Consider the following 24,908-nt stretch of genomic DNA (forward strand, 5'->3'; position numbering starts at 1 on the left):
CCATTGGACCGTGGGGACGAGTCTTGAAATAAAGATCGTGTGTCTCTTTATAAAAGACGCTGGTTCTTTCAGGAGTTCCCGTGGCAAGGCTCTCTGGTCTGTGTGATGGAGGTGGTCACACTGGATGCTCAGAATGGTCCCTGCCAGCCTTAACAACCACCTCTAGGACCATGAAATCATTCCTCTTGGAACACCCCACACTCCTTGGCAAGGTACACGATCCCTCGCAGGGCGGGAGTCTCTGCCCTCCTAAGCTGATTGCACCATGGCCAGCTAGATTGTGTGCAGCATCACAGCGGTGGGTTCAGTACGTCTCCACATCGACACCCAGATGCTTTCCTGACTCGATGCCTCCCTCTCTCACTGCTGACCCTGCACTGATCTGTCGGCCCCTCTGCCTCACCTACATGGCCCGTTACTGCAGTGTGTTATCCCCACTGCACAGCTGGGAACTGAGACGCCATGTGACTTGCCCAAAGTCTGGGGCGAGGCAGAGCAGGGACTCGAACCCAGTTCTCCCGAGTCACAGGCTCACCCCTAACCATTGGCCCATTCTCCTTTCCTGGACAATCAGCAGGCCTTCCGGAGTTAAATGCACCTGGAACGCACAGAGCCCCCTGACGCCAGGGCATGGGATGGATGGGTCTACTGGAGGGAGGACAGAGTACCTCAAACCAGAGCTGCACATTGCGCGGCTGCTTCGGGATTGGGGGCACCAAGACCGGAATCTGGCCAGTTAGTCCACCTTTCCAGCTGGCCCCGAACCAGCCTTCACTGGAGCACTAAGGGAAATTTCAGTGCAAGTGCCTGAGCAGGGGAGGAACAAGCCCCCTCTCCATTCCCTACCAATTACAGTGCTGGGAGCAGACAGCCGCAGAGATACGGCTTCCAGTTGCATCTCCAGAGAGGCTGCCACTACCTCCCAGCTGGCCAGCCCCCTCCCTGCTCAGCGCCAGGCCAGCATCATGCCATCTCCCATTACTAGCATGGTAACATTCCCAGTGGTTAATTATCTCTGATCTGAAGGGAAATTATGCATAAATACAGTGAAGAAAAATATAACCACAACTCCCCTTTTATGCGAAACGCTGCCAATTATGCAAAATCATGCAAGGACTTTTCGCAAGGACAGGAGGTTTTCAGTGGCTGGGCTAACAGGAGACTGCTCTCTGCCCTGTAACGGGCTGCACATTGCTTAACGGGAGAAGTGAGTGAACACGGATTTGTCTTACATGATTTAAATTATTTAGTAAATTACTCCAGAGCTGAGGGACGGTGCTTCCGCCCCTCTCCTGAGCGAGGGGATGGAACCAGAACGCCATGAGCTAGAAAAAAACAGCAGCTAGCCCGTCTCCCCCACAGCAGAGCCGGCCGGCGCGAAGACCAGATGGGTGAGGGAAGAGGGACACTTCATATGCAGCAGCACTACCAGGCAGCAACACGGTTCCATCGGCTGGAAATCTGTCCTGTTACCAAGGGCTGCGTTTAGCGAGCGGAAGTTAATTTGGAGCTGCTAAGTGGTGTTGTCAAGGAGGCAGTGAGGAATGTTCAGGTGCGCAGCGCCATGATGTGCTCATCTGAGCGGCGTCCGGTGGCAACGTGCTCAGTCTAACCTCAGACCTGCTGGCGCGAGCCAAGGAGTAACTCAGCTGCCCCTAGCCGGAGCAGCGTTGGGCTCACTGACAGGACTGAAGCCCCTGAAACACAAGTCAGGTACAATATCAAGGAGTGAATGTTTAATTGTTCGTTTAAAGGCGGCAGCAAGTGTTTGACAAGCAGCTGCCGCCTCCTGGAAAACGTGGATTGTTCTATTTCTAGTCTGTTGTGCTGCTATGGCCGGGGGGACCTGCCTCCAAACAGGATGGCTGGGGCAGAGTTCAGGCTACTCTGGCCACTGCTTTGGTCTCAGACTCCTGGGGCTGGGTGTTCAGGTGAGTCCCAGCACATGTCAGCAGGAAAAATGAGAGAGCAGAAGGACTGGGCATTGCTCTGAATCCCAGAGAGGCCTCCTGCAGCCTTCCCCTAGGAGTCAGCGGCAAAGCCTCAGCTGTGGCTCTCCAGAAACAGGTCAGATCGCAGGCAGCGGTGCCAGGATTTCCCCAAGGGCTCGCTGGGAACGGTCCTTGGAAAACCTTCAGGCCAATTCAGAGGCATTCGCGATCTGACTTCCAGGAGCTCGGCTGTGCAAACGACATCGAGTTTGTGAGTGTGCAATTACAACAGGTGGGTTAATTGAGCACCTGCAGGATCGGGTCCATCAATGGCTATTAGCCAAGCTGGTGAGGGACGCGGCCCCGTGCTCTGGGTGTCCGTGACCTCTGACTGCCAGAAGCCGGGACTGGACACCAGGGGATGGATCACTCGATAATCGCTAGGGCGACCCTATTTCCCTGTGCTGGATATGGGACACCTGGTAAAATGACTCGTATTCAGGCGAGTTCAATGGCAATCAGAACTATGCAGCGCCGACGTGCAACTGAACATCGAGCTGACTGAGCCCCAGTTCAAAAGAAACACTGCGGAGCTGGAGTCTTTTTATTTACCTTCTGATCTTCCAGGCTGTAGGGTTCACCCCCGCGGGGAGAGGTGACACTCCCATACACCTCTCACGGCGGGGGCGGGGGGGGGCAGACCGAGCCGACCCCTCTGCGCCTGGCTGGGCCCCGGGACAGACCCACCTCTCCTAGTATCTTCCCAAGGCACCACGTGGGGGAGGCGCGCAAAGGCACACGCCTCCCCCAGATTTCTGCCAGGGCTCCCATCGGAACATGGCCTGCAGCAGCCGGGAAGGGATGGGAGCTGCTTCCGGCTTGGGGCGGGGGGGAGATGCCCTGGCTCCTGCCCTGTCTTTGCAGACCTCAGCTCTTCCCCACCCCAGCCCCGCTCCCTTGTGGCTGGAAGCAGCTTCTCCCCTCCTGCCCGCACAGTGTGGGGAGGCAGCTAACAGCTCCGGGCTGCTGCTGGCCACCGACATAACCCAGCCACCTCCTGTCCCCTGGACACAGCGCAGGCAGGCAGGGGTTAGGCCCTAGGGATGCACTCTGCACCGGGGCCCAGGGAACCTGACTGAACCGGCCAGAGAGGTGGCTCAGCAGGGGAGGGTGCCTAGGGGACGGAGCAGCCCCGTGCTCCCTGGGGGCAGAACGCAGGGTGGGGGGGGGGGGTGAAGTGGGAGCTAAGCCCCTGGCCGGGAAGCTGCTGTGGAGCCTGCAGGATCGGGGCATGAACAGGCTGGAAATCGCTCCCCCTCCCCTTCCCTCCCTCCCACCACTCCACAGCTTAGCTGAGGGGCAGAGAGGCTTCCCCATGTCAGTGCTGTGCGGGGGCTTTGACACACGCAGGGCTCAGCTCCTCCTGGCCAACACCCCAGGCTGGAGGGTCTTGGGCTTTCCTAGGGCACCGGGTCCAGCCAGAGGCAGTGAGCGAAGGAAGTAGCCTGCTGCCCAGGCTGTGGTGAGCTGGGTGCTCTGACCAGGGGCTGGTTCTCCGCACGCTGCAGCCATGCACACCCACCCCCATCGTCAGCCACTGGACCCCTCCACTCAGCGCTGGCCCACCAGTACTGGTTGGGGCGGGCAGGGAAAGGCAGAACATACGGGACAATTTGCCAGGACACCTGCAGGAAGGCTTAAATACAGGACTGTTCCTTTAAAAATGGGACGTTTGGTCACCCTAATAATGGCCCTGTTCTATTCATTCCCCCTGAAGCACAAGGCATTGGCCACTGTTGGAAGACAGGACACTGGGCCATTGTTTGTCCCGCTATGGCCGTTCTTTCATTCTTATGACACACGCAAATACATGGACATCGACACCATCCATTCATCTCAAGCAGCTGAGATGCATCTGATTCAGCCAAGCCCTAAGTGACTCTAGGAACAGCGCAAAAGGCCCACATGGCCCAATCTCCTTGCTGGAAGTGCCAGAACAACACGGTGCCAATGCCAACACAATTCCAGGGCCACAGAACTGTGCCCGACGTTGCCAAACACACAAAGCCGGTTAGACCAGTGGCAAAGCTCCAGAGTCAAGAAACACCAAGTTCCCACATTCTCATGCAGTCCCACTGGCGCGTTCGTTCAGTCCTGCTACAGCACTCCCAGAAGAGGACCTCAGCTCACACGCACTGCAGATGTTCTGGATGACATTTAATAGGCTAAGTAGGGTTGGGGTTCCCCTGAGGCCTGGTCCACTCCGTTCCCCAAGAACTCACATCCACTCCAGTCTCGTCACTCAGGTGCCCGTATCTGGCAGGCAGCAAAGCTCCACTGAGTTGTTCAGACTCAATGCAGAGGGTGAGGCCAGGGCGTAGCGCACATCCAGAGTTACACAGCAAATCTCTGCCTTTCGCCACATTCACACAGCTCGCTGCACTGACTGGCCATTGCACCACACATGGTCATGGTGTAGGAACCGATCCCTGTACAGCAGGCTCTGTCCACCCATGACTTCCTCTTTGGTGTGTTTCTCGTGCCCGGCTTATCCTGCCCATTGTTCTCTTGTCCACTGCCAATGCTTCCCTGGGGGGTCCCCCCTCATCTTAGCTAGGACAGACATTCCGTTTCCATTCACCTCCCAAGCCTGGGTCCCAAGAAATGAGGCCTCCCCCATGTCCCATAACTCGTGTCAAGCCAGGCCTACATTCCACTGCTTTTTATATTAGCAGATGTTTCATTTGCACTATATCCCCGTCTTTCACTTGTAGACCACAAGGGCTGTAATCATTTGAATCACCATTAATCCTAGACTCAGAATACAAACCCGAGGGTACCAGCTGGCCTCCTACGGCATAGCCCACCAGCCTATAACCCCACATGACAAGCTTGCTCTGCCTTTGAAAGAAAAGCAAAGGGGAAATAATCTAAGGATGCTTTAATACCATTATGAAAAAACTGGTACAAAATCTACAAATCTTTCCGTTTATCACCACAGGGAATGTGGGTGCGAAACAGAACACAGACCTGTTCTAATCACGTTCCCTGCTCCACACCAGAAGTGGGCTTCTTCGGCTGCCCCATAACACTTATCAGCCTGGGCAGTTTTTCCTTAACGTCCCAGCCTGTCAACTGCACGGTGCAATTCGGAGACGCGCTTGGTGTGCTGGTGCCTGGAGCCACCCCGCCTAGCTCACAGGAGAGCTGGGTTCCTAGATCCCGAGGCCAGAAGGGACCACTGTGATCATCTCTTCTGCCCTCCTGTACAGCACAGGCCAGAGACCTGCCGTCACGGAGTGTCGGGGAGTCAGGGCCCTGCACCCCCGGCTTCCTGCGATTCACCAGGACTCTCAGCCAGCCAGTCAAGCAGGTGGCTTATTTAGACGACAGGAACACAGTCCCAGACAGGTCTTGCAGACACAGACTACAGGGTCCTCCCCAATTAGATCCATCTTGGGGTCCCAAGAGCACCACAGCCCCCTTGTGGGGGCGGGGGGGGGGGGGGTCAGAGCCCTGTCTGTGCTTCCCTCCATTCCCCAGCCAACTCCTGAAACTCCTCTCATTCTCCAGCATCTCCTCCCCCGCAGCCTTTGTTCAGCTTCCCGGGCAGAGGTGTCACCTGGCCTCTCCCCCTTCCTGGGTTCTCACTTACATGCTCAGGTCTCCTCCCTCCAGCCAGTCTCCCCTCCCCCAATGCAGACCGTCCTCCCAGGCCAACACCCCCCACTCAGCATTCACAGCCCCCAGTAAGAACAGCCCCAGTTCCTCACACCTGCCCCACAGTAATCCCTAGAGCAGAATTCACAAAAAGCCACCCAATCTTGATCTAAACATTACCAGTAATGGAGAAGCCAGCACGACCCTACGTCAGCTGTTCCAAAGAGGAGTTATCTTCCTTGACAAAAATCTGCGCCTTATTTCCTGTCTGAGAAAGTCTAGCTTCAGCTTCTAGCTGCTGACTTGTGCTCTGCAAAACTGAGGAGCTCTGTGCTACCAAACTTCTGTTCCCCACGTAGGTACCTACAGACTGTGGCCAGATCACCCCAACATTTTCCTTGGTAAGCTAAACAGAATGAGCTCCTTGAGTCACGCTCAGGCAGGTTTTCTAATCCTTTAATCATTTTCGTGACTCTTCTCTGAACCTGCTCCATGTATTAACATCCTTCTTAAATTCTGGACACAGGATCCCAGCATCGGTCACATCACCACCAATTACAGAGGTAAAATAACCTCTGCTCCTACTCGAGATTCCCCTGTTCATGCATCCCAGGATCACATCAGCCCTTTTGGCCACAGCATCACACTGAATGCTCATGTTCAGCTGATTATCCATCATGAGCCCCAAATCCTTTAGAGTCCCTGCTTCCCAGGCTAGCATCCCGTCCTGTACATATGGCCCGCACGCTGTGTGCCCCGCTGGATACCTGTACATTTAGCTGTGTTAACGATTTGCTTGCACCCAGTTTACAGAGCGAGCTGGATCTCTTGGTATCAGTGACCTGGCCTCTTCATTCTTTACCACTCCCCCAGCATGCATGTCATCAGCACTGATCTGATGTTTTCTCCCAGGTCACTGACAAAGGTGTTCGAGTACGGCCTAGAACCAGCCCCTGGTCATACCCAGCTGTGCCACAGGCTCCCTGGCTGTACCACTTACCTCTGCTGCGGCTCGGTTCCCTGTGGGCACACGCAGCCGGGGGGGAGATCGCTGGGAAGAGCTGGTTCCACGCGGTGCTCTGAAGGATGGACCCAGCAAAGAGCAGAATGGAGGCTTGTCGAGTGCCAGCAAGCCGGGCAGGGCAGACCCTTCCCCCCTGAACCAGGCACAGCTGAGTCCAGATGCCCTGAGATCTGTCTCCACGGGAAGAAGAAACCCACAGAGCCCAGGACTCAGGCTCCCGGGGACTGTACTAGGGTGCTAAAAACAGCTGTATGGACATTGGGGCTCAGGCTCTGAAGCTGGGGGGATGGGGTGCAGGGGGTGTTCAGAGCCCAAACTCCAGCTCAAACCCGCCATCTTTAGCGCTGCAGCGGGTTTCTGCTTGCCATGGAGACGTACCCTGGGAGACTCCCTCCTGGTCTAGAGGGCAAGGGGCTGGTGTGGGTTAGTACGGAGCCTGTAAGAGGGCAGAGGAGGCTGGTGCCCTGGGAATAGGGCAGCACGGAAGAGGATGTGGAGGGGGAAGAGATGGGAGATGCAAAGGAGGCATCAAGGGTGGTACAGGGTGGATAACATGGTACAAGACAGGCTGTGGCAGGGCTGCAAGAGGGAAGTGGGGTGGGATTGTCCGCCCCGTGGGAGGGCTACGCACGACAGTGGTGGCAGGAGCTGAGATCAGGGTGGTAGATGGCCACTTAAGACCAGAAAGCCCCCGCCCCGTGCAGGCATCTACAGCCGTGAGTGCAAAATGCCCCTCCCCTCCCCATCAGCAATGGCACAGGGTGCCAGGAGACGCAGGCCCAGGCACCCTGGTACGAGGGTGAGGGGATGGTGCGTGCCCGGAGCAGGGCTGGAGTGAGGAGCCAAGTCACCTGTGGGAGGGAGCAGACGCAGGAGCGAGTGCCTCAGCGCCAGCCAATGCCTGCAGCACGGGGGTGAGAGCAGGTGGCTCTCAGAACATGCAATGGCAGGGGCAGAGGAGAGCTCAAGGGTGGCAGGAGACTCCAAGGTCACCAGCCTGAGGGAAAGCACGGCCCCGCCTCTCTAACCCCAGCACCAGAGCTCCCAGCCAACGGGACAGCGACCTGACCGTTGCAAAGCAAGCAGGGGAGAGAAGGGAATGGCTCTGGAGCCCACCACTCCCTGTGCTAATGAGCAGGGCCCTCCTCTCCCCGAGGCCGTAACTCATTCGTTTGTGTTGCCAGAGCAAGGTGGAGCTCCAGCAGCGTGGGCTCTACGCTGAGCATCTGCAGGAGAAACGGAGAGCGGCACTGCAGGCGGCCGGGGAGCGGAGCCGCAGCCAAGCTAGTGCGGAAAGAGCACTGGCACCACACAGAGCAACGCTGCTGCTTCTCCTGCTCTGCCACCACCGCCCAACCCTGCCCCTCCCCACCTGCTGTGGAAGGCAGGCGCTGCCCTGGCAGGGAAAGCCCCAATCTAAGGTAACCGGATGGTGATGCAGATATTCCAGCAGCAATCGCAGACCCGCCCAGGACAGCGCCACCAGCGAATAGCTTCCCTTGAAATAATCCCAGATTAAAAGGCAGCGCTAGAGGGCGGACGGGCTATTTACTCGTGGCAGCAATTAGATGCCAGGCACCATCTTAATCAGCACCTCCTGCCAGGGTGCTGGAAATGGGGGGGCGGGGAGGTGAGAGGTCTGACTGGGCTTTGCTCTGCGGATGCTAGCAGCCTCTCCAGGCCACGGCCTGGTTCACTGAGACAGCTCCGACAGCCTGTACAACTCAGAATAATGAGATTATCTGCAAAACATGCCACACACCATGTGCTAACAGGAGAGCGTAAAACCTCTCGTGGGGTATTTACAGCCCCCGCTGAAGGGAGAGCCACTAACAGCACACAAACACCCCCTTCAGCATCGCGTGGGCGAGAAACAGAACAGGGAGGCTTTAGGTGACCTCAACTGGAGTATGGAGCTGGTAATTTCTTGCAAGCAAATTAACGTGAGGGGGGTCTGAGTGCCACACGTGGGCATCAGCGCAAGAGACGCACAGCGAGGCAGGCAGTGCCACCGAGGAGACCACCACACTTCGTGTGACCCTCCTGCCTGTTTCCGCACCAGAGCCAGGCCGCGAGGACGGACCCTGTTACACAACACTGCAGCTGATGGCGCAGCAGGCTAACCTAGCGTTATCACCCAGGCCCTGCTGGGAAGCCAGCTTCCCGGGTAGCCTCCCCGAGAAGGGAGCTATTTGTTCCAAGTGCCAAGTTTGATTTCTTGAGAATGACCCCCAAGAGGGGGAGGTGAAGGGGCAAACAGACTGAAAACACAACTGTGCACTTGCCATAACGCTGCAAAACCAAACCAGCACATGGGTGCCCTGGCAGCCCTCCACAACGCCTCCCCTTGCATCACCCCAATTCCGCTCATGTTAGCAAGAATCCTGCATGGCGAGGGGCCGGAAGGAGCAAGGTCCCTGCAGTTCTCCACACCCCCAATGTCTTGTGCTACCTTCTGCACTGGGAGGGGAAGCAGCACATGCCCTGCAGCTGCGGGCTGGGTTAAGCCGGGTGCACACAGCAGGGAATACTCCTGCACTGGCCAAAGGAGAGGGTGTGTTAGCTGGGACACTGCAGGACACCTCCCAGGCTGTGATCTCAGTTTGGGGGCGCATGCCCATGCTGCCAGAGGAGAGCGCAGATGCTAATTCACATCCCATTATTTTGGCAGCAGTAGAGCACACGCTGTCAGCTCAGCACACACTAACATTCATCACGCCGTGCAACTGCTGACATTCAGCTAACTAAGAGCGGGATCAATTTAAGAAAAACTATTAAAGATTTAAAAAGATTAACAAAGCGTCATAACGCAGTGATGTATGACCCCCATTTTATTTGTGGGGCCCCATCTTTTATCCGCTGCAAAGCGGCTGCATGTTTTACCTATCAAGTTACAGGCGCTCCCTAGAATCCTGTCCACCGTCACAAGCACGGGGGTTTGGTGCGAGGAGGGGGCCCTGAGCCTTGCACTGACCGCACACGGACCCCCGGCGATGGAGAGAGCGCACCCACGTGCTCACGAAGGGAAGGAAAGCCGCTAAATCTCCCAGCCTGGGAGGCAGCAAACAAGAGTTCAGCATTTTAAAGAGAGCCCTTTGTGATCCTGGCAGACAAGGTCAAACTCGGCAGCTCTCGCGACTGAAATGTTGGCCTCGCCTTACGTCTCAGGTTTTACTTGGGATTTTAAATTGCTCCTATGGACAATTTAACCAACATGTATTTTTTAAACCGTCCAAGCGCAGCAGCCATCCAGCACAGGCAGCTGTGGGATGCCTCTGCTCAATAACGAACGAGACCCAGAGCAGGCTGCACAGGGCTGCCCCCACGGCCCCCTCAAGAGGGCCCTGTGGATTCTGGACTGGGCCCTTCTGTCCACATCAGCTCCACAGAGGTTCTTATCCAGGTCCCCGCTCCCCTCCTGTATGCAGGCCTCCGCAGACAGCACTTGGACTGAACGCCCCCCTCTCTGCCTTGGGGAGGGGGCAGGTAGGGGGCTCGAAGGCCAGGGGCAGGCTGCATGGAGAAGACTTCAATCTAAGGGATACCTGGCCTAGGCTGCACCCCTGAAGGAGCCGACTTTAATGGGATTAACATACCTTGGAGCCCTCAGCCATGATGTTAAAGGGACCCCCCCCTTTCAAGGCCATGCCCTGGGATTTCAGTGACATGGGGTTTAAACTCAACCATGGCAGCCCCTCGGGGGCCGTGCCCAGCTGCCCTGAGTTATTACGGGCGAGGCACACTGCATGCAGAGACTGCTCGGTAGGACTGACAGGAATTGGGCTGGTTTATCAACACGGGGCCAATGACACACCCACCAGCGACTCCAGGTTCCTGAGCCGGTACGTCAGTACAAGGCACTGCTGAGAATCACTTGGCTTTAGCCAGCTGCATAGCTGCCCCGGGATGCCCCAATGCAGCTGACTCCAATGGACAGCCAGCCCGGCGGCGGCACTGCTGCTACTCCCCCAGGATAGCAACGCCGCCGAGAACTCTGTGCTCTGGCTCCTGCCACACAACAGCGCCCCTGCTGGCCAAGTGAGGAACTGTACCAATGGGCCCCCGAGACATCCTTGTGTGGAGTCAGAAGTACGGCTACTGCACGCAGGCCTCGAAGCAGACACCAGGCTGCAGGGCCAACCAGCCCCAGGGCTCTCCTTGGCTCGCAGCCCTGCGACAACGCAGGGCCCATTTCCACATCGACTGCTTCGCCTAACACAGTCCCCAGTGCGCAGGCAGCAATGTGCCAGGTTACGTGCGTTTATTCTATTTGCCTTCTCATTCCCCTTTCCAGGCCGCAAGCGCGCCGAGCAATTCCAGCCTGAGGACAGCACGAGGCAAGCGCGCCGACTGTGCCACCGAACAAAGAAAGCCCGTTTCCTTTCTCTAGGCCTCAACCCTTTCGGTGCCGCTGCTCGCGTTCCAACACCTCCCGCTCCCGCCTCGGCGCGCAGGGCGGCTGCAGGGCGAAGAGCGGAGCCGAGCGCGCCGGCAAATTGGAAAAAAGGCGCTTGCAACACACAAGGGAATTGAAAAGGGCAAATTGTGTTTAAATCCGAGGGCTCTTCCCATTTAAAACGATAATCATCAATCAGGCCAGGATCTCGCCCGTAGCCCCCTACTGGGGCTGCACCACAAGTGTATGTTTCAGTAGCCACCCTCTCACCTCTGCACCGGAGCATGATGGGAAAGAGCCAGAGGCCCAGACGCTGCGGCACCCTGAGGAAGTCCGAGCTAGTCCTCCAACAATAAAGCAGCAGCAAGCATGCTGATTCAAGGCCCAGCAGAGGGCTCGGTGTGGAGACCACAGCCTGACACGCTGTCTCCAGTCATCTCACTGCTCTTTGGCATCCCCCCGCTGTCTGCTATACCCCCATGTCGTCGCAACTTACGAGGTTGTGCGCTCATAAGCCCTTAGCAGTATCCCTAGGCTCTACCACAAGAGAGCTAATAATAATGCCACGCTGCATGGGCAGAACCATGCGGATCCTTACCCCAGAGATATCGGCCACCCGGTGTATTGGCACCTCTTTCTTGCTGTGCAATCCTTTGCCATTCTTGATAGCCCTGTTGGAGGGAAAACAAACACAAAATATAATCAGCGTGGGAAAGCAAAGCGAGCTGTGCCATCTGCACTGCGCACGCCGGATGGCACCGACAGCTCGGCACCGTGCGTGAGGGGAGCCCAGACGCGCTCGTTAGCCTGCTAATCCCAATTACTGGTATTCAGCTGCTCACCTGAGCTATGCATGTACCTGATCAGAGAGAACATTTGTAGACGTTACCAAATTAAATGGCTTTGTTCCCTGCACAAGGGAAGGAATCAACAGGAAGAGCACGCCGGGGAGAATCAAAAGTAATAAATGTTTCTTTCAGCGTTTAATCACGTGAAATATTTTAAATGCAAAATACGCAGCCAGCGTTCCAATTCTAATGGAAATACGTTCCTCCCAGGTAAAAAAGAAAAAGAAGATAAGATAAGTAGACTGAATGAAGCAACACTGTACAAGGAAGTCATTTAACAGCCACAAAAATTAGCAAATGCTACAGAAGTGACACGAAGCCCCATTTTCAATTCCATCTGAAGCCATAACTATTAGAGCATATTAACAGGAAAAGAAGAATTGCCACGACAGATCATCTCAGTCCAGCCTGGGCAGCACTCTTCCTCTCTCCCTCAGCTCCGGTATCCTGCCGCCTTGCAGCCGTACTAGCTCCGAGCTCTGGCTAGCAGATTTTATCTATAGGGAAGGGAGCTTTGCCCACAATTCAAAAGGAATATGATGCACACCTAAAATGTAAGTAATCGCCTCCTTCTGACCCTACTGGGATAGGCATCTGTGAAACCTCAGACCCCAATATCCAGCCCCGAGCCATGCCAGAACAAACCACTAGTCTGTCTCTGTGCTGCACCTAGCACAATGGGGTGCTGCTCCATGACTGGGGCTCCTAGCCACGAATGCAAAACAACAAATAAAATAAATAAGGGTCCCAGCCCAGTCTCCTGCTTGTGGCAACAGCCAGCATATGACACTGCAACATGGCAAATTATTGGGGGCAAGGAAGAGATTCCTCTGCACACCAGCTTTCACCCGGAAGCAGGAGATACAGCCGACCTTGGAGCCTTCAGAGCTACAGTGTTATTAAATGGCCAGATTCATCCAGGCCGTTCCTTTTCCTGAAAGTCCAGATGCTATCCGACTCCCTCCTGTAGCAAATCCCTTAGCTCAACCGTGGGCTGTGTGATGTATTAAAAATGGACTTCAGGCAAGTTGCAGCTCTGTATTTTATAAATATTGAATGAAAGAGCTTCGGAGTCCGAATGCTCCAGCCCGGAGACAAATTGTTTCCCCCACCTCCACCAGTGTTGCAAGTCTTGCAATATTTGGGGTTTTATGTAAAGACCCAACTCCTGGAGTCATGTGAGATTCTCACATACAGAAATTGCTAGCCCTGTGGTTCCAGAGAAAAGCTTGAAAACATGAGCCCCTGAAAGCTTGAACACCAGAAGGCAAATTTAAACAAACAATTTGTACAAGCCTGGAAGATAATAGGGTGATAAGTAACAGCCAATGCAGACTTGTCAAGAATAAATCATGTCAAACCAATCTAATTTCCTTTTTTGACAGCATAACCACCCTAGTGGATGCAGGGATGGGGAAGAGAGGGAAGCAGTAGCCGTGATACAGCTTGATGTGAGTAAGGCTTTTGACACGGTCCTATACGACATTCTCATAAGCGACCTAGGGAAAAGTGGTCTAGATGAAATTATCAGAAGGCGGGTGCACAACTGGCTGAATGCACGCACTCAAAGAGTAGCTATCGCTGGTTCACTACCAGAGGATGCATCTGGTGGGGTCCCACAGGGGTCAGGCCAGGGTCTGAGACTATTCAGTATTTTCATTAATGATCTGGATAATGGAGTGGAGATAATGCTTATAACTTTTGCAGATGACACCAAACCAGGAGGGGCTGCAAGCCCTTTGGAGGGCAGGATTAGAATTCAAAACGAACTTGAAAAACCGGGGAGCTGATCTGAAATCAGTCAGAGGAAATTCAATACAGACTAGTGAAAGTACTTCACTTACGGCTTATCTCCATGGCACGTTACTGTGGCAAGGCAGGGCATGCATCCACAGCGCACCAGTTTACCATGCAGTAACACCCCCTGCTGGGCACCTACCCCAGTGTCCTGGAATGCTACTCTGGCACTTGCCATGTCCACACCCAACATTACTGCATGGCAAGCCGGTGTGCTCTAGATTCACACTTTGACTTGCCACAGTGCCTTTACGAAGGAAAAATCAAATGCACAACTATAAAATGAGGAACAACTGGTTAGATGGCAGCACTGCTGAAAAGGATGAGAGGGGTTGCTCACCCTGTGCAGTAACAGAGGTTCCTGCTCTACCGCCGAGTCCATGTTTGAACCCTGAAGCGGAGGGGAGTGGGTAGTGGAGGACCTATAGGGGGAACACATCTCTAAGAACCTCAGTTACTGCACAGGTGAGTTAACCCTCTTCTTCAAGTAGTATCCATACAGTCGCTCCACTGTAGGTGACTGTAGAGCAGTGCTCTTAGCTGGGAAGCTGGGGCGTCTGAATCGTATCAATGAGGACAGGACAGTGCATTCTAATATGGGATCTGATGGTGAGTCGTGGGTGATCGCATAATGCTGTATGAATGTGTCTGATGCGCAGGTGTCTGCCTTACAAATGTCCATAATCAGCACGTCCTTTGGAAAGGCTATGGAAGTGGACAACGATTGAGTGGAATGCATTCGAATGCCCAGTGAGGCCCATAGTTTATGTTGCTGGTAGCAAAGGTGGGTGCACTCGGAGATCCATTTAGAAAGTCTCTGTTTCAGATGGCAGATCCCTTTGATCTTTCAGCCCCAGAGAGGAATACACGTGGTAACTGAACCATTTAGTTCCTTCGAGGTGGAAGGCCAACGCCTAGGGTAGCATGGCCTCACGCTGGTTTCCATGTGGTTTGGAGAAAAAGGATGGAAGGTGAATGGCTTGGTTCAGGTGAAAGGATGATACCACCCTGGGTAAGAACTTCAGGAGGGGTCATAAAGGGACCTTATCCTTGTAGAAGGTTGGGGGGGGACGCCATGAGGGCACCAATTTCATTTGCCCAGCAGGTGGATGTAATGGCTACGAGAAAGGCAGTCTTCATGAACAGGTGCATGGAGGAACAGGTTGACATGGGTTCAAACAGGGAGCTTGTGAGGGAGCGTAAAACGAGACTGAGATCCCAAGGCAGGGTGGGGTCTCATACTTCATGGTACAAGTTGTGAAGGCCCTTGAGGAATATTTTTGGGTCATCAGGTGGGTAAAAACCAAATGACCTTCTATCTTAAGACTGGAATGCAGTGATGGCAGCCAGGTGTACACGAATGGAGCTCAAGTAGAGTCCTGGTCTTGAGTTGAAGGATGTAGTCCAGCATGAGTGGTAAAAGGAGCCCTCAGCACTGAAACACATTTGGTGTCGCACTAAGTCTGGAATCTTTACCATTTGTGTAGATAAGGATGGCGTGCGGTTGAACATTTACTATTTAAAAGGATACCTTTTACCTCATCAGAACAGGTCACCTCAGGAGCATGGAACCATGAAGGAGCCATGCCTTCAGGTGGAGAATCTCCAGATTTGGATGGAGAATTTGGCCTGCACTCAGAGAGGAGGTGTGGATTTGGCTGTAGGATTATTGGAGGGCAAACCGCCATGTGCAAGAGATAAGGTACCGTATCTGTTGGGGCCATTAGAATGACTCTAGCTTGCTTTACTAGCATCTGTGAAGCACCCTGAATAGTAGCGGAAGAGGTGGAAAGGCATAGAGGAGAGGTGCATTCCATGTGATGATAAAGGCATCCCAAGGGCACATGACTTACAAGGAGAGGCTGAGAGAACTGGGATTATTTAGCCTGCAGAAGAGAAGAATGAGGGGGGATTTGAAGCTGCTTTCAACTACCTGAAAGGGGGTTCCATAGAGAAGGAGCTCGGCTGTTCTCAGTGGTGGCAGATGACAGAACAAGGAGTGATGGTTTCAAGTTGCAGTGGGCGAGATCTAGGTTGGTGTCACAGAGTCCCTGGGCGATGCTCTGGAACTGCTCCCCACAAAGCCAGTCAGGACTTTGGGGAGCCGCCTCTCCCTCGGATCAGACTGGCTCCAGGGCAAGAGGCTCACACGGCTTCACCTCCTGGGTCTCTCCTTGGAGCATTCAGCATCCTCTGCCCCTCCATGCGCTTCCCACAGCGAGTCCGCCCAGGCGGGGTCCTGGGGAAGCCACAGGGTCCTGCACCCCCACTTCGCAGTCAGACGTGACTCTCAGCCAGCCAGTAACACAGAGGTTTATTAGATGACAGGAACATGGTCTAAAACAGAGCTTGTGGGTAGCGCGAACCAGACCCCTCGGCCGGGTCCATTCTGGGGCCCAGCGAGACAGACCCCTACGTCTGCACTTCACTCCTCGTCCCCAGCCAGCTCCAGACTGACACCCCCTCCAGACCCTCCTCCTCTGCTCAGTTCCTTTCCTGGGACAGGCTGCCACCTGATCTCTTTGGCTATGGCTACATTAGTGCTTCAAAGCGCTGCCGCGGCAGCGCACCCGTGGCAGCGCTTTGAAGCGCTAAGTGTAGTCAAAGCGCCAGCGCTGGGAGAAAGCTCTCCCAGCGCTGTCCATACTCCACCTCCCTGTGGGGAATAACGGACAGCGCTGGGAGCTGGGGCTTTGACTACACTGGCGCTTTGTAGCGCCGCAATTTGCAGCGCTGCAGAGGGTGTTTTTTCACACCCTGCTGCAGCGCTGCAAATTTGCAAGTGTAGCCATACCCTGAGTCTCCAACACCTTCAGTTGGCACCTTGCAGAGAAGGGGCCCAGGCCATTAGTTGCTAGGAGACAGAGTGCCAGGCATTTAGGTGCACTGGCCCCTTGCTCTGCAGCAATCACACCCCCTTATTCCACCACCTAGATATTAAGAACTGCAGAGGGGACACTGAGGCACCAACACCGTATTCAGAGAAAACATTAAGAACATTCCAACTTCGTCACAGTTGGATATTAGGCAACACTATTTCACTAGGAGGGTGGTGAAGCACTGGAATGGGTTACCTAGGGAGGTGGCTTACCTTAGAGGTTTTTAAGGCCCAGCTTGACAAAGCCCTGGCTGGGATGATTTAGTTGGGTTTGGTCCTACTTTGAGCAGGGAGTCGGGACTAGATACCTCCTGAGGTCTCTTCCAACCCTGATATTCTATGATTCTTCTATGATCTGGGGAGGATGAGGAGAGGTTGGCCGGTGGTGTGACCACTTCCTCATGTTCCTCGAAAGGCTCTCTTTGGTTTGAGGGGCCTAGAGACTGAGGAAGATGAAGAGGGTGCATGTCAGTTCCTCTGATCAGTGGCAGTTGAGGAAAGTGTTGCCTGTATGCCACCCACAGGTCCCTGTACGGGCAAACAGGCATATGGGGTGGCATCCATGGGCGCCTGTAACAAGGACCTGGCTTGGTTCTAGAGTCCTGATATTGAGGGGGTGTAAAGGATTCATGTTGTGCCATCCCTTGATATGATGGTGGGGTGTGCAGTGTAACTGAGCAATCCTCCTCACTAAAGAAGAGGGGGGCAGTTCTAGGTGGTGAGGGAGTGTGTGGTATCATTGGCATCTCTGCAGGAGAGACATGAATTGGTCCTGATTTGAGCAGGGGGTTGGACTAGATACCTCCTGAGGTCCCTTCCAACCCTGATATTCTATGAATTACTGGTAGTTTGCTATGGAGAAGCAGCGACACCGCGGTTTCAGAAACCACCAAGTCTCTTGGGAACCTGAACTCTGTGGTACCAGCATGATCATTATTGGTAATGCATGATGTGAGTGCATTGGTGCCATAGGAGGTCTAGGCATCAGTGCAGATGGGGTCAGTGCCAAGCTCAGCTGAAGTCTACCAAGTAGCCAATAGGTGGCGCCAAGGGCTTCGCCTGTGTCAGGGGCTTCACCAGTGCCGAGGCGCTCAGCCATGGGGTAGTTGGTACCAACCGAGATTTCTGACCTGTCTTTGTCAGTGCCCCCTTTATGTGATCCTGCCCTCCTAGGTTCCTTCGACCTACTGATAATACTGGTACTGGAGGTACTCGGGTGATGAAAGGAGCTAGGTCTCACTCCAGAAGATGTGGGGGCCACTGACCTCAGGGGGTGTTTCTTGTCATCCTGACTAGGAACTGAAGACTTTCTCCTCACAGTGTGCGGTGAGTGTGGGGTGGTAGATGACGGTGCTGATGGAAACCACTGCACAAGAGCGGTATCAGGAGTCAGGGTCTAGCCACAACGAGCCTTCCATCATAATTTGTGTTTCAGTTCACAGGCCTCTTGGCCTGCATTTCCAATTTGAGGCAGTGGGTGCACGTCTCTGGTACGTGCCCCTCTCCCAGACAACAAATGCACCGTGAGTGGCCGTCACTCATGGGGATGGCCTTGCGGCAGGTGAGGCACCTCAAACCGGGGGGAGCCGGGCATAACCCTGTGCAGGGAGAACTTTGCTGTAGGGTAGAATGCAAGAACTTACACTAAGCTAAAAGGTAATGGAGAGGAAAGAACAGAAAGAAAAGTTTGGGTTTGGCGGACTTTTGGGGAGAAGAAAATAAAGGGAGGAAGCATCTATCATCTACTTTGAACAGAAACTTCTTGCCACTACAGACACTAATGATGCCCATGAAGGGCTCTGCTAGGGATTCCGTCCCAGACCCGGGGGGGTTGAGAAGGAAGTAAGGGCAATTGGACTGCATGGCACTACAGAAGCCGCTCATGGTGCGAGATGGGGAGGAGTACGTGTGTGGCCCAATGGGCACTGCTACTGAAGATCTCCCATCCCAGGGGCAGGGACGCTAGCTCACCTAACGTGAAACACTCATAAGGGGACACATCTCGAAGAAGAACTGGCGGCTCTAGTGGATCATAAATTGAATGACACACAACAATGTCATGCGGTTGAGAAAAAGGCTAGTATCATCCTGGGGTGTGTTAACAGGAACATCTTCTGTAAGACGGGGAGGTGACTGTCCAGATCTACTGGAGGTGAAGCCTCAGCTGGAGTACTGTGTCCAGTTCTGGGCACCACCCGTTAGGAAAGATGTAGATAAATTGGAGAAAGCCCAGAGGAGAGCAACCAAAACAATGAAAGATTTAGAAGACCTGACCTATGAGGAAAGGTTAAAAAACTGGACATGTTTAGTCTAGAAAAGAGAAGGTGGAATGGGGACTTGATAACAGCCTTCACATATGTAAAAGGTAGTTATAAAGAGGACTGATCAGTTGCTCTCCATGTCCAGAATAAAGGGTACGTTAAGAAGGAATGAGCTTACTCTGCAGCAAGAGAGATTTTGCTTAGATATTAGGAAAACTTTCTGGCGACAAGGATAGTTAAGCACGGGGACAGTCACCTAGTATCCCTGGTAGAGGTTGAAGAACAGGTTGGTCGTAATCCTGCCTCAGAGCAGGGGGCTGGACTAGATGACCTCTCAAAGCATCTTCCAGACCAACATTTCCATGGTTTTAAGACCCACCCAACATTGGCTTAAAAACCAGGATATTAAAAACAATTAAAATTAATCTTGTAGATCTCAAGGCCAGAAAGGACCATTGTGATCACCTGCTCTGACCTCCTGTACAGCACAGGCCACAGGGCTTCCCTGAATTAACTCCTGGTTGAACTGTACTTCAAGGGCCTGTAAGAAGTGATTGAAAAGGATGGCAAGTTAAACTGCAGTGGAGCTGAAGAGCTACTGACTTTTGGGGCACCACACTCATAACACCAACGTCGCTCTGCCATCTAGTCTATCACCTTTGTGGACTGCGTGCAAACGCATCTGCATGAGAAGCCATCCGGGATATTTATAAAGTTTTCATGTAATTTGCAGCTTGTCTCACTTGTTGTTGTTGGAGAGGAAAGAGGGCGAAAGATGCAAGCAATACCCCAGATAAGCTCACCAGAACTGAAAGGTCTCTGAACACAGATGGCAGGTTAAAGGGTAACACACACATTTATTAAAGCCTGGAACAGCTCCTTCCCCTGACAGGTTTGTCCTTTTCCGTTTGCAAATGCCAAGTTTATTTTCCAGGTGTTTCTAGCGGAGCAAAAGCTTATTATGGCTGCTGTTGGTCAGCCTCTCGCTGCACCGGCCTCAGTGATGTCAGCAGGAAAGGAGCAGGGCTCTGCGTATCTGTTAATTGCTCCGTGCAGCCCAGCAGGGGGAGCTCACCACACTTTTTAATGAGGCAAAGTGGGGTTTGTTTAATTTCCCAAATAGACGGCTATTGTTATACTGCCGTAGGTGTTACACGGCAGACACATGCCTTTCATTCACAGGCCGGGAGTAAAGGAAATCAGCACTCTCTATTTTACAGACAGGGAAACTGAGGCATTCCCAGCCCTCTGGTCTACGTACTTGGCCACACTGCCTCTGTCTCAGCAATGGGAGATTTAAGCAGGCATGAGGCGAATGTCCCACTGGGTTAGACCAATCTGAGGGCAGGCAAGGAGTACAGCTATCAACTTGGCTCCAAGCTGCCCTTGCTAGATAACATTACTGAGATGGAGGCAGCACTTCCAGGAGTCGTCCTCCATCATCCTGGCCCACGTAGTTCCCAGCCAGAGGAAGCACCGAGACTGCACTTGTTCCGTCAGTGCATCTCCTCATAATGGGAAGAGGTTGGGTTTCTCAGCTGTCATCTGGCCATGGAGTTCTGATGGCTCAGTCACAGGCTCCCAGCATGGGGTGGGGACACCACTCTGAAATGGACTTTTTCCATGCAGAGATCCCAGGGCATGGTGCGGGGCTGCTGCTCAGCCACCGTGACCAGGGCTCTGCTGAAGGGTTCAGGGCACAATCACCTTCCCCGTTCAACATGCGAGGCCGCTGGGGAAGCCGTCGAAGTTCCAGGGGCCTCACTGCCAGCAGCGTACTGCCGGCACGCAGACGGCTCGGCACCTTTGCTTCTCCCAGGCACTTGAATGAGCCCAATCCTGCTGGTGGGTTGGGGAAGGACTTGGAGAGTCCAACAAGGGCAGTTATTGGGTGAGGAGTCACCCATTGCTTCCAGAGACCCAGGGGGCATGGTGGGCAAAGTGCCCATGCTCAGCGCGATTCGTCTTGGACCTGGGCCTTGCGGAACCTTGGAGACTTTCACAGAGGACGGCGGCGATGCGTCCTGCCCGGGGCCACTCCTGAGACGCTGCAGAACGCAGCAACCTTCCCTGCCTGCAGGGACTAGCCATGGAGCGCACACCAGGCCAGGACTCTAGCAACTACACTGGATCTCTGAGCGTATCCGTGGGCAATTTGAGGGCTTGACTTTGACCTATAAAGCCGTATGTGGCTGAAGTCCTCTACCACTGCTACTCCCCATGCTCTGCTCTCACTAACTTTCCTGGCTTGGAATACCTGGGGCAGCTCTGGAACTGACGTCCCCATTACTCTGGCCCCAGAAGGCTGCTTGACCTTCACAGCCTGTTGCCAGTCCCATCTGCTCTCTCCAGCTGCTGGATACAGAGGATTGACCTCCTGGGTGTTGTGTTTTCAGAACTGCTAATGGACTAGGGGCGGAGGGGATGTTACTCTTGTGTCTGTGGGTTATTGTCTAGGCTGGAAATTAGCCTCAATTCCACCACCGCTGCAATGGCCCCAGTACAAGAGCTTGCATTTATCACTGCTTGAAACCGGGGTGAGCTGCAACAGACCCAACCGCCGCTCCCCTGCCTGTGGGTGACATCGATGGCTGGAACCAGGGCAACAAACAAGGCCTCTGTTTCAATCATGGCGGAGTGATGGGCATGGTGTGGGGTCTGTTTAAAGAGGTTTCCTGCTGTTGCCAGCAAGATGGTCACATCTGCTTTAATGATGTTTCATTCCCCAGACCCAGGCACTCGATGGACATCTCTATACATTGGACTACAAATGAGAAGCGTCACCAGATCAGTCCTGGTACAAAACCCACACCTTTTCCCTGCTCTCCCCCTCTCTGGGTTCGGCCTTGATTTCTGCAGCCCTTAGACTCAAAATAAAAGCTCCTGACTTCTCAAACTTCCCCTACCGGGCCCGCTAATGGCTGCTCCTAGACACGCAGCGTTGCCTTTGTTCAGACTGGGCCGTGATCATCATAAAATACAAGGGAAAGGTTCAGAGCCCTACAGAGGCTTTGTAGAGCAATCAGTCTGCTGAGGGGTATCATTTGGAAGCAGTGGAAAACAGGCCAACCTGTTAAATGGTAGGCACAGATTTTTAGAAATCAGAGTCACTCAGTGCTTCCAGGGATAAGTGGCTTGGCAGCAGATGGCTGTTTGCCGGAAAGCAGCTACCTGCTCCATTTCTGAAAGAGAAGTTGTTAAACTTGCTAGCAGTGAGTTATTACAGCAAGCTGCCTACCGTGTTCCACCCAAACTCACTCCCTGATGCTTCAGGGTGGTAGAATTGTTCAGAGGAGCCAGACTCATCACAGCTTCACACACTGAAATCGTGAGAGTCCTGCCAAGCTTAGAGGTGGAGTGTCCCCACTAGACGGTATCTTATTCCAGAAGAACAAGTTCTTCCAAAGCAGAGGTCAATACGTCATTTGTGTTTATGGCCCCCAAGACTCACCTGGTGGCTGTCATTTCTGGGGGTTCAGATACCACCCCAGGGAACAGCTGGCTCCCAGAGTGGGCTGAAGAGGTGGGCTTTTAGGGACGCAGTTCTTTGAAGGAGCTGTTAAGTCACAATCCTTTCTGCCTTTGCCCCAAAAGATGCCCAGAGGGAAGTTCAGATTCTGATCTCAGTTGTCCCACTGCCAATCCAGAATAACTCCTTTCAGCGGAGTTACTCTGGATTCACACCAATGTAACAGAACCTGGCTTCATTTCCAAAGACCCATGAGAGTTACTGCTGAATGCAAACCTGAACTCTCCCCGGTGGGGACATCATGAAGTAAAGAACTGCGGGGAGGGGGAGGGTGTAAGGGAGAGAGAGAAAGAGAATTAAAAAAAAATCACTTGAATCAGGGCTCACAAACTGCAATACACATTCGTTATACTGGTATGGAGACTGCACAGTGTCACTCTGGGGCAGAGTTAAGGTTGTTTGGAGGCCTCAGCAGCGCATTGCCATGCCTGTACAGCTTTGGGTTTCTCTGAAGTTTAGCCTGCACTCTGAATGCTCGTTCGGGGACAATTCCATCAGCCCTCTATCACCAGCCTCAGCCCCAGTCCCAGCTCCAGCTCCTGTCGGTTGGGCCTGGGAACGTCAAGGCCTGGTTCTACCCTTGTGGCGGGAAGCCTGCATTCAGAGCCCTGGCTTGTCTTCGTCAGTCCGACAGAAACCAGGGGCTGGATGTTCAGCGTGACACGGGGAATCCGACCTACGTTCTATTCCTAGCTCGGACGCTCATTTCCTTGTGACCTCGGGCAAGTGCGTCCCAGCTTCCCTGTCGGTAAAACGGGGAGAAGGCTCCTCTGAGAGTTATCAGGAAGATTTAGGTTTATAAAGATCTTAAAGACTCAACTGACTGGGGAGCACTTTGATATCCGCAGCTGGGAAACATTCCACAAGTGCAAAGCATTGTCAACGCCCTCCCCTGAGCCCGGCGTTAGAGCATGATCCCAAGCACACAGCTCCCCCTCTAGCAGCAGATGCTACCTTCACTCCCTGCTGCACGGGGCATCTCATCCACCTCCCAGAGCCCCTGAGCCAACCGTACTTGGAAAGCCTCCACAGTCAGCAAGCCGAAGAGGAAAGAATCCGCTTTACCCCATCTCCGTGCAGTCAGAGCCAGCACAAACACGGCAGCAGTTTGCCTAGGATCAAGCAGGAACGCAGCAGAGAGCTCACAGGTTAGTTCAGCCTCCAAGTTCCTTTCAGAGCAAACGAACGAAACCAACGTGGATTTCTCTGTCTTTATAGGGTCAAATGAAAAGTGGAGGCCCAAAAAGCAGCCAAGTATTTGCTCTTCAAGGCGTCTCTTCAAATCAGCTTCCCCAGGAGAAGAGACGTGTGATCCTTTCCTCAGCCAGCCAGCCAGGGACCTACAGATCACGGTGCTGAGCCTGTGTCCCACAGACCCTGGTGGCCCTATGTTTAAAACTGGTGACACTTCAGGGAAAACAAATGCCCTCTAATCTAGAGGCTGGAGCAGGGGGATGGGGATACCGTCAGCTGAGATGCACGTGGGGTTCTGGATGCCAGCATGGCTGTAGCAGAAACAGAAACCAAACCCTAATACTGCCACCACCACTTCATGCCATCCAGGTGGGAGCTCATGTTCACTGCTGCTGCCAACGGAGGCATAAAACTGCACACCTGGGGTGGGGGGGCCCTGGATGGATTAACTTGTGCGGGCAGGGCTAAAGCTAACTCTGCCTAGCTTGGGTAAGGGCGACAAAGGGTGCAGAAGGAGGAACAGGAGACAAGTATTTAAAGGCAGACACACCAAGGAAGCAGAGGAATTGGTTAGTGCAGGGAAAGGAAAGGAAAGGGAATAGCAAACCAGACTTCCCCACAGACTCTGGGCTCGGCTCCCACGGCTGCGCTGTGTTTGATCTCCTCCCACACACCGCCAGCGGGGACAGCTCACTAGCACTATTACGGAGGCTCTAGTAGCTAAGGCTGCGCTGAGATGACTCCTCTAGGGACTGAGGCTGCAGTAGCCGGGGAGAAGGGCTGTATGGGACCCAGCGAGTTCTCTCCAGCTCCATCTTTCAGGGGAATCGACAAGGTGGCTGAGCAGCCAGGCCATGTCCTGACTGGTGGCGCATGAAGGACACCAGGCTTCAGAGAGAAATAATCGACCAGGAAGCGCTTAGGGAGCAGCTGGGCTGGCTGGTTCGGTGCCTGACTCCAAAACATCCCGAGGACCCCTGGAGAGTATACGGTTCCTAGAGCAGGGGCGGGCAAACTACAGCCCGGGGGCCAGATCCGGCCCGTTGGGGCTTTCAGTCTGGCCTGTGGCTCAGTGAGGCTAAGGCAGGCTCCCTGCCTGCCCTGGCCCCGCACCACTGCCAGAAGTGGCCGGCACCATGGCCCTGCGGCCCCTGGGCGACGGGGGTCCAGAGGGCTCTGTGTGCTGCCCTCGCCTGCAGGCACCGCCCCCCCGCAGCTCCCATTGGCCGAGAACCGGGAACTGCGGCCAATGGGAGCTTCAGGGGTGGTTCCCACAGGCGAGAGCAGCGCACAGCAGAGCTGCCTGCCCCACCCCACCCCCAGGAGCCACTGCCAGACATGGTGGCCACTTCCGGGAGTGGTGCGGGGCCATGGCAGACAGGGAGTCTGC

At 54.1% G+C, this 24,908-nt stretch overlaps 1 protein-coding gene across 1 annotated transcript in view; it reads right to left on the reverse strand.

Moving 5' to 3' along the window:
• Nucleotides 1–24,908, reverse strand: part of SND1 (staphylococcal nuclease and tudor domain containing 1) — a 475,599-nt gene that overhangs the window by 200,052 nt on the left and 250,639 nt on the right. Inside the window, exon 14 of the mRNA XM_045027292.1 lies at nt 11,610–11,682. Within this exon, the coding sequence (XP_044883227.1) occupies nt 11,610–11,682 (73 nt within the window). The remainder of the gene's footprint in view (nt 1–11,609; nt 11,683–24,908) is intronic.

Source organism: Mauremys mutica, chromosome 1 (genome assembly GCF_020497125.1).
Source record: "Mauremys mutica isolate MM-2020 ecotype Southern chromosome 1, ASM2049712v1, whole genome shotgun sequence".
Lineage (NCBI taxonomy): Eukaryota > Metazoa > Chordata > Testudines > Geoemydidae > Mauremys > Mauremys mutica.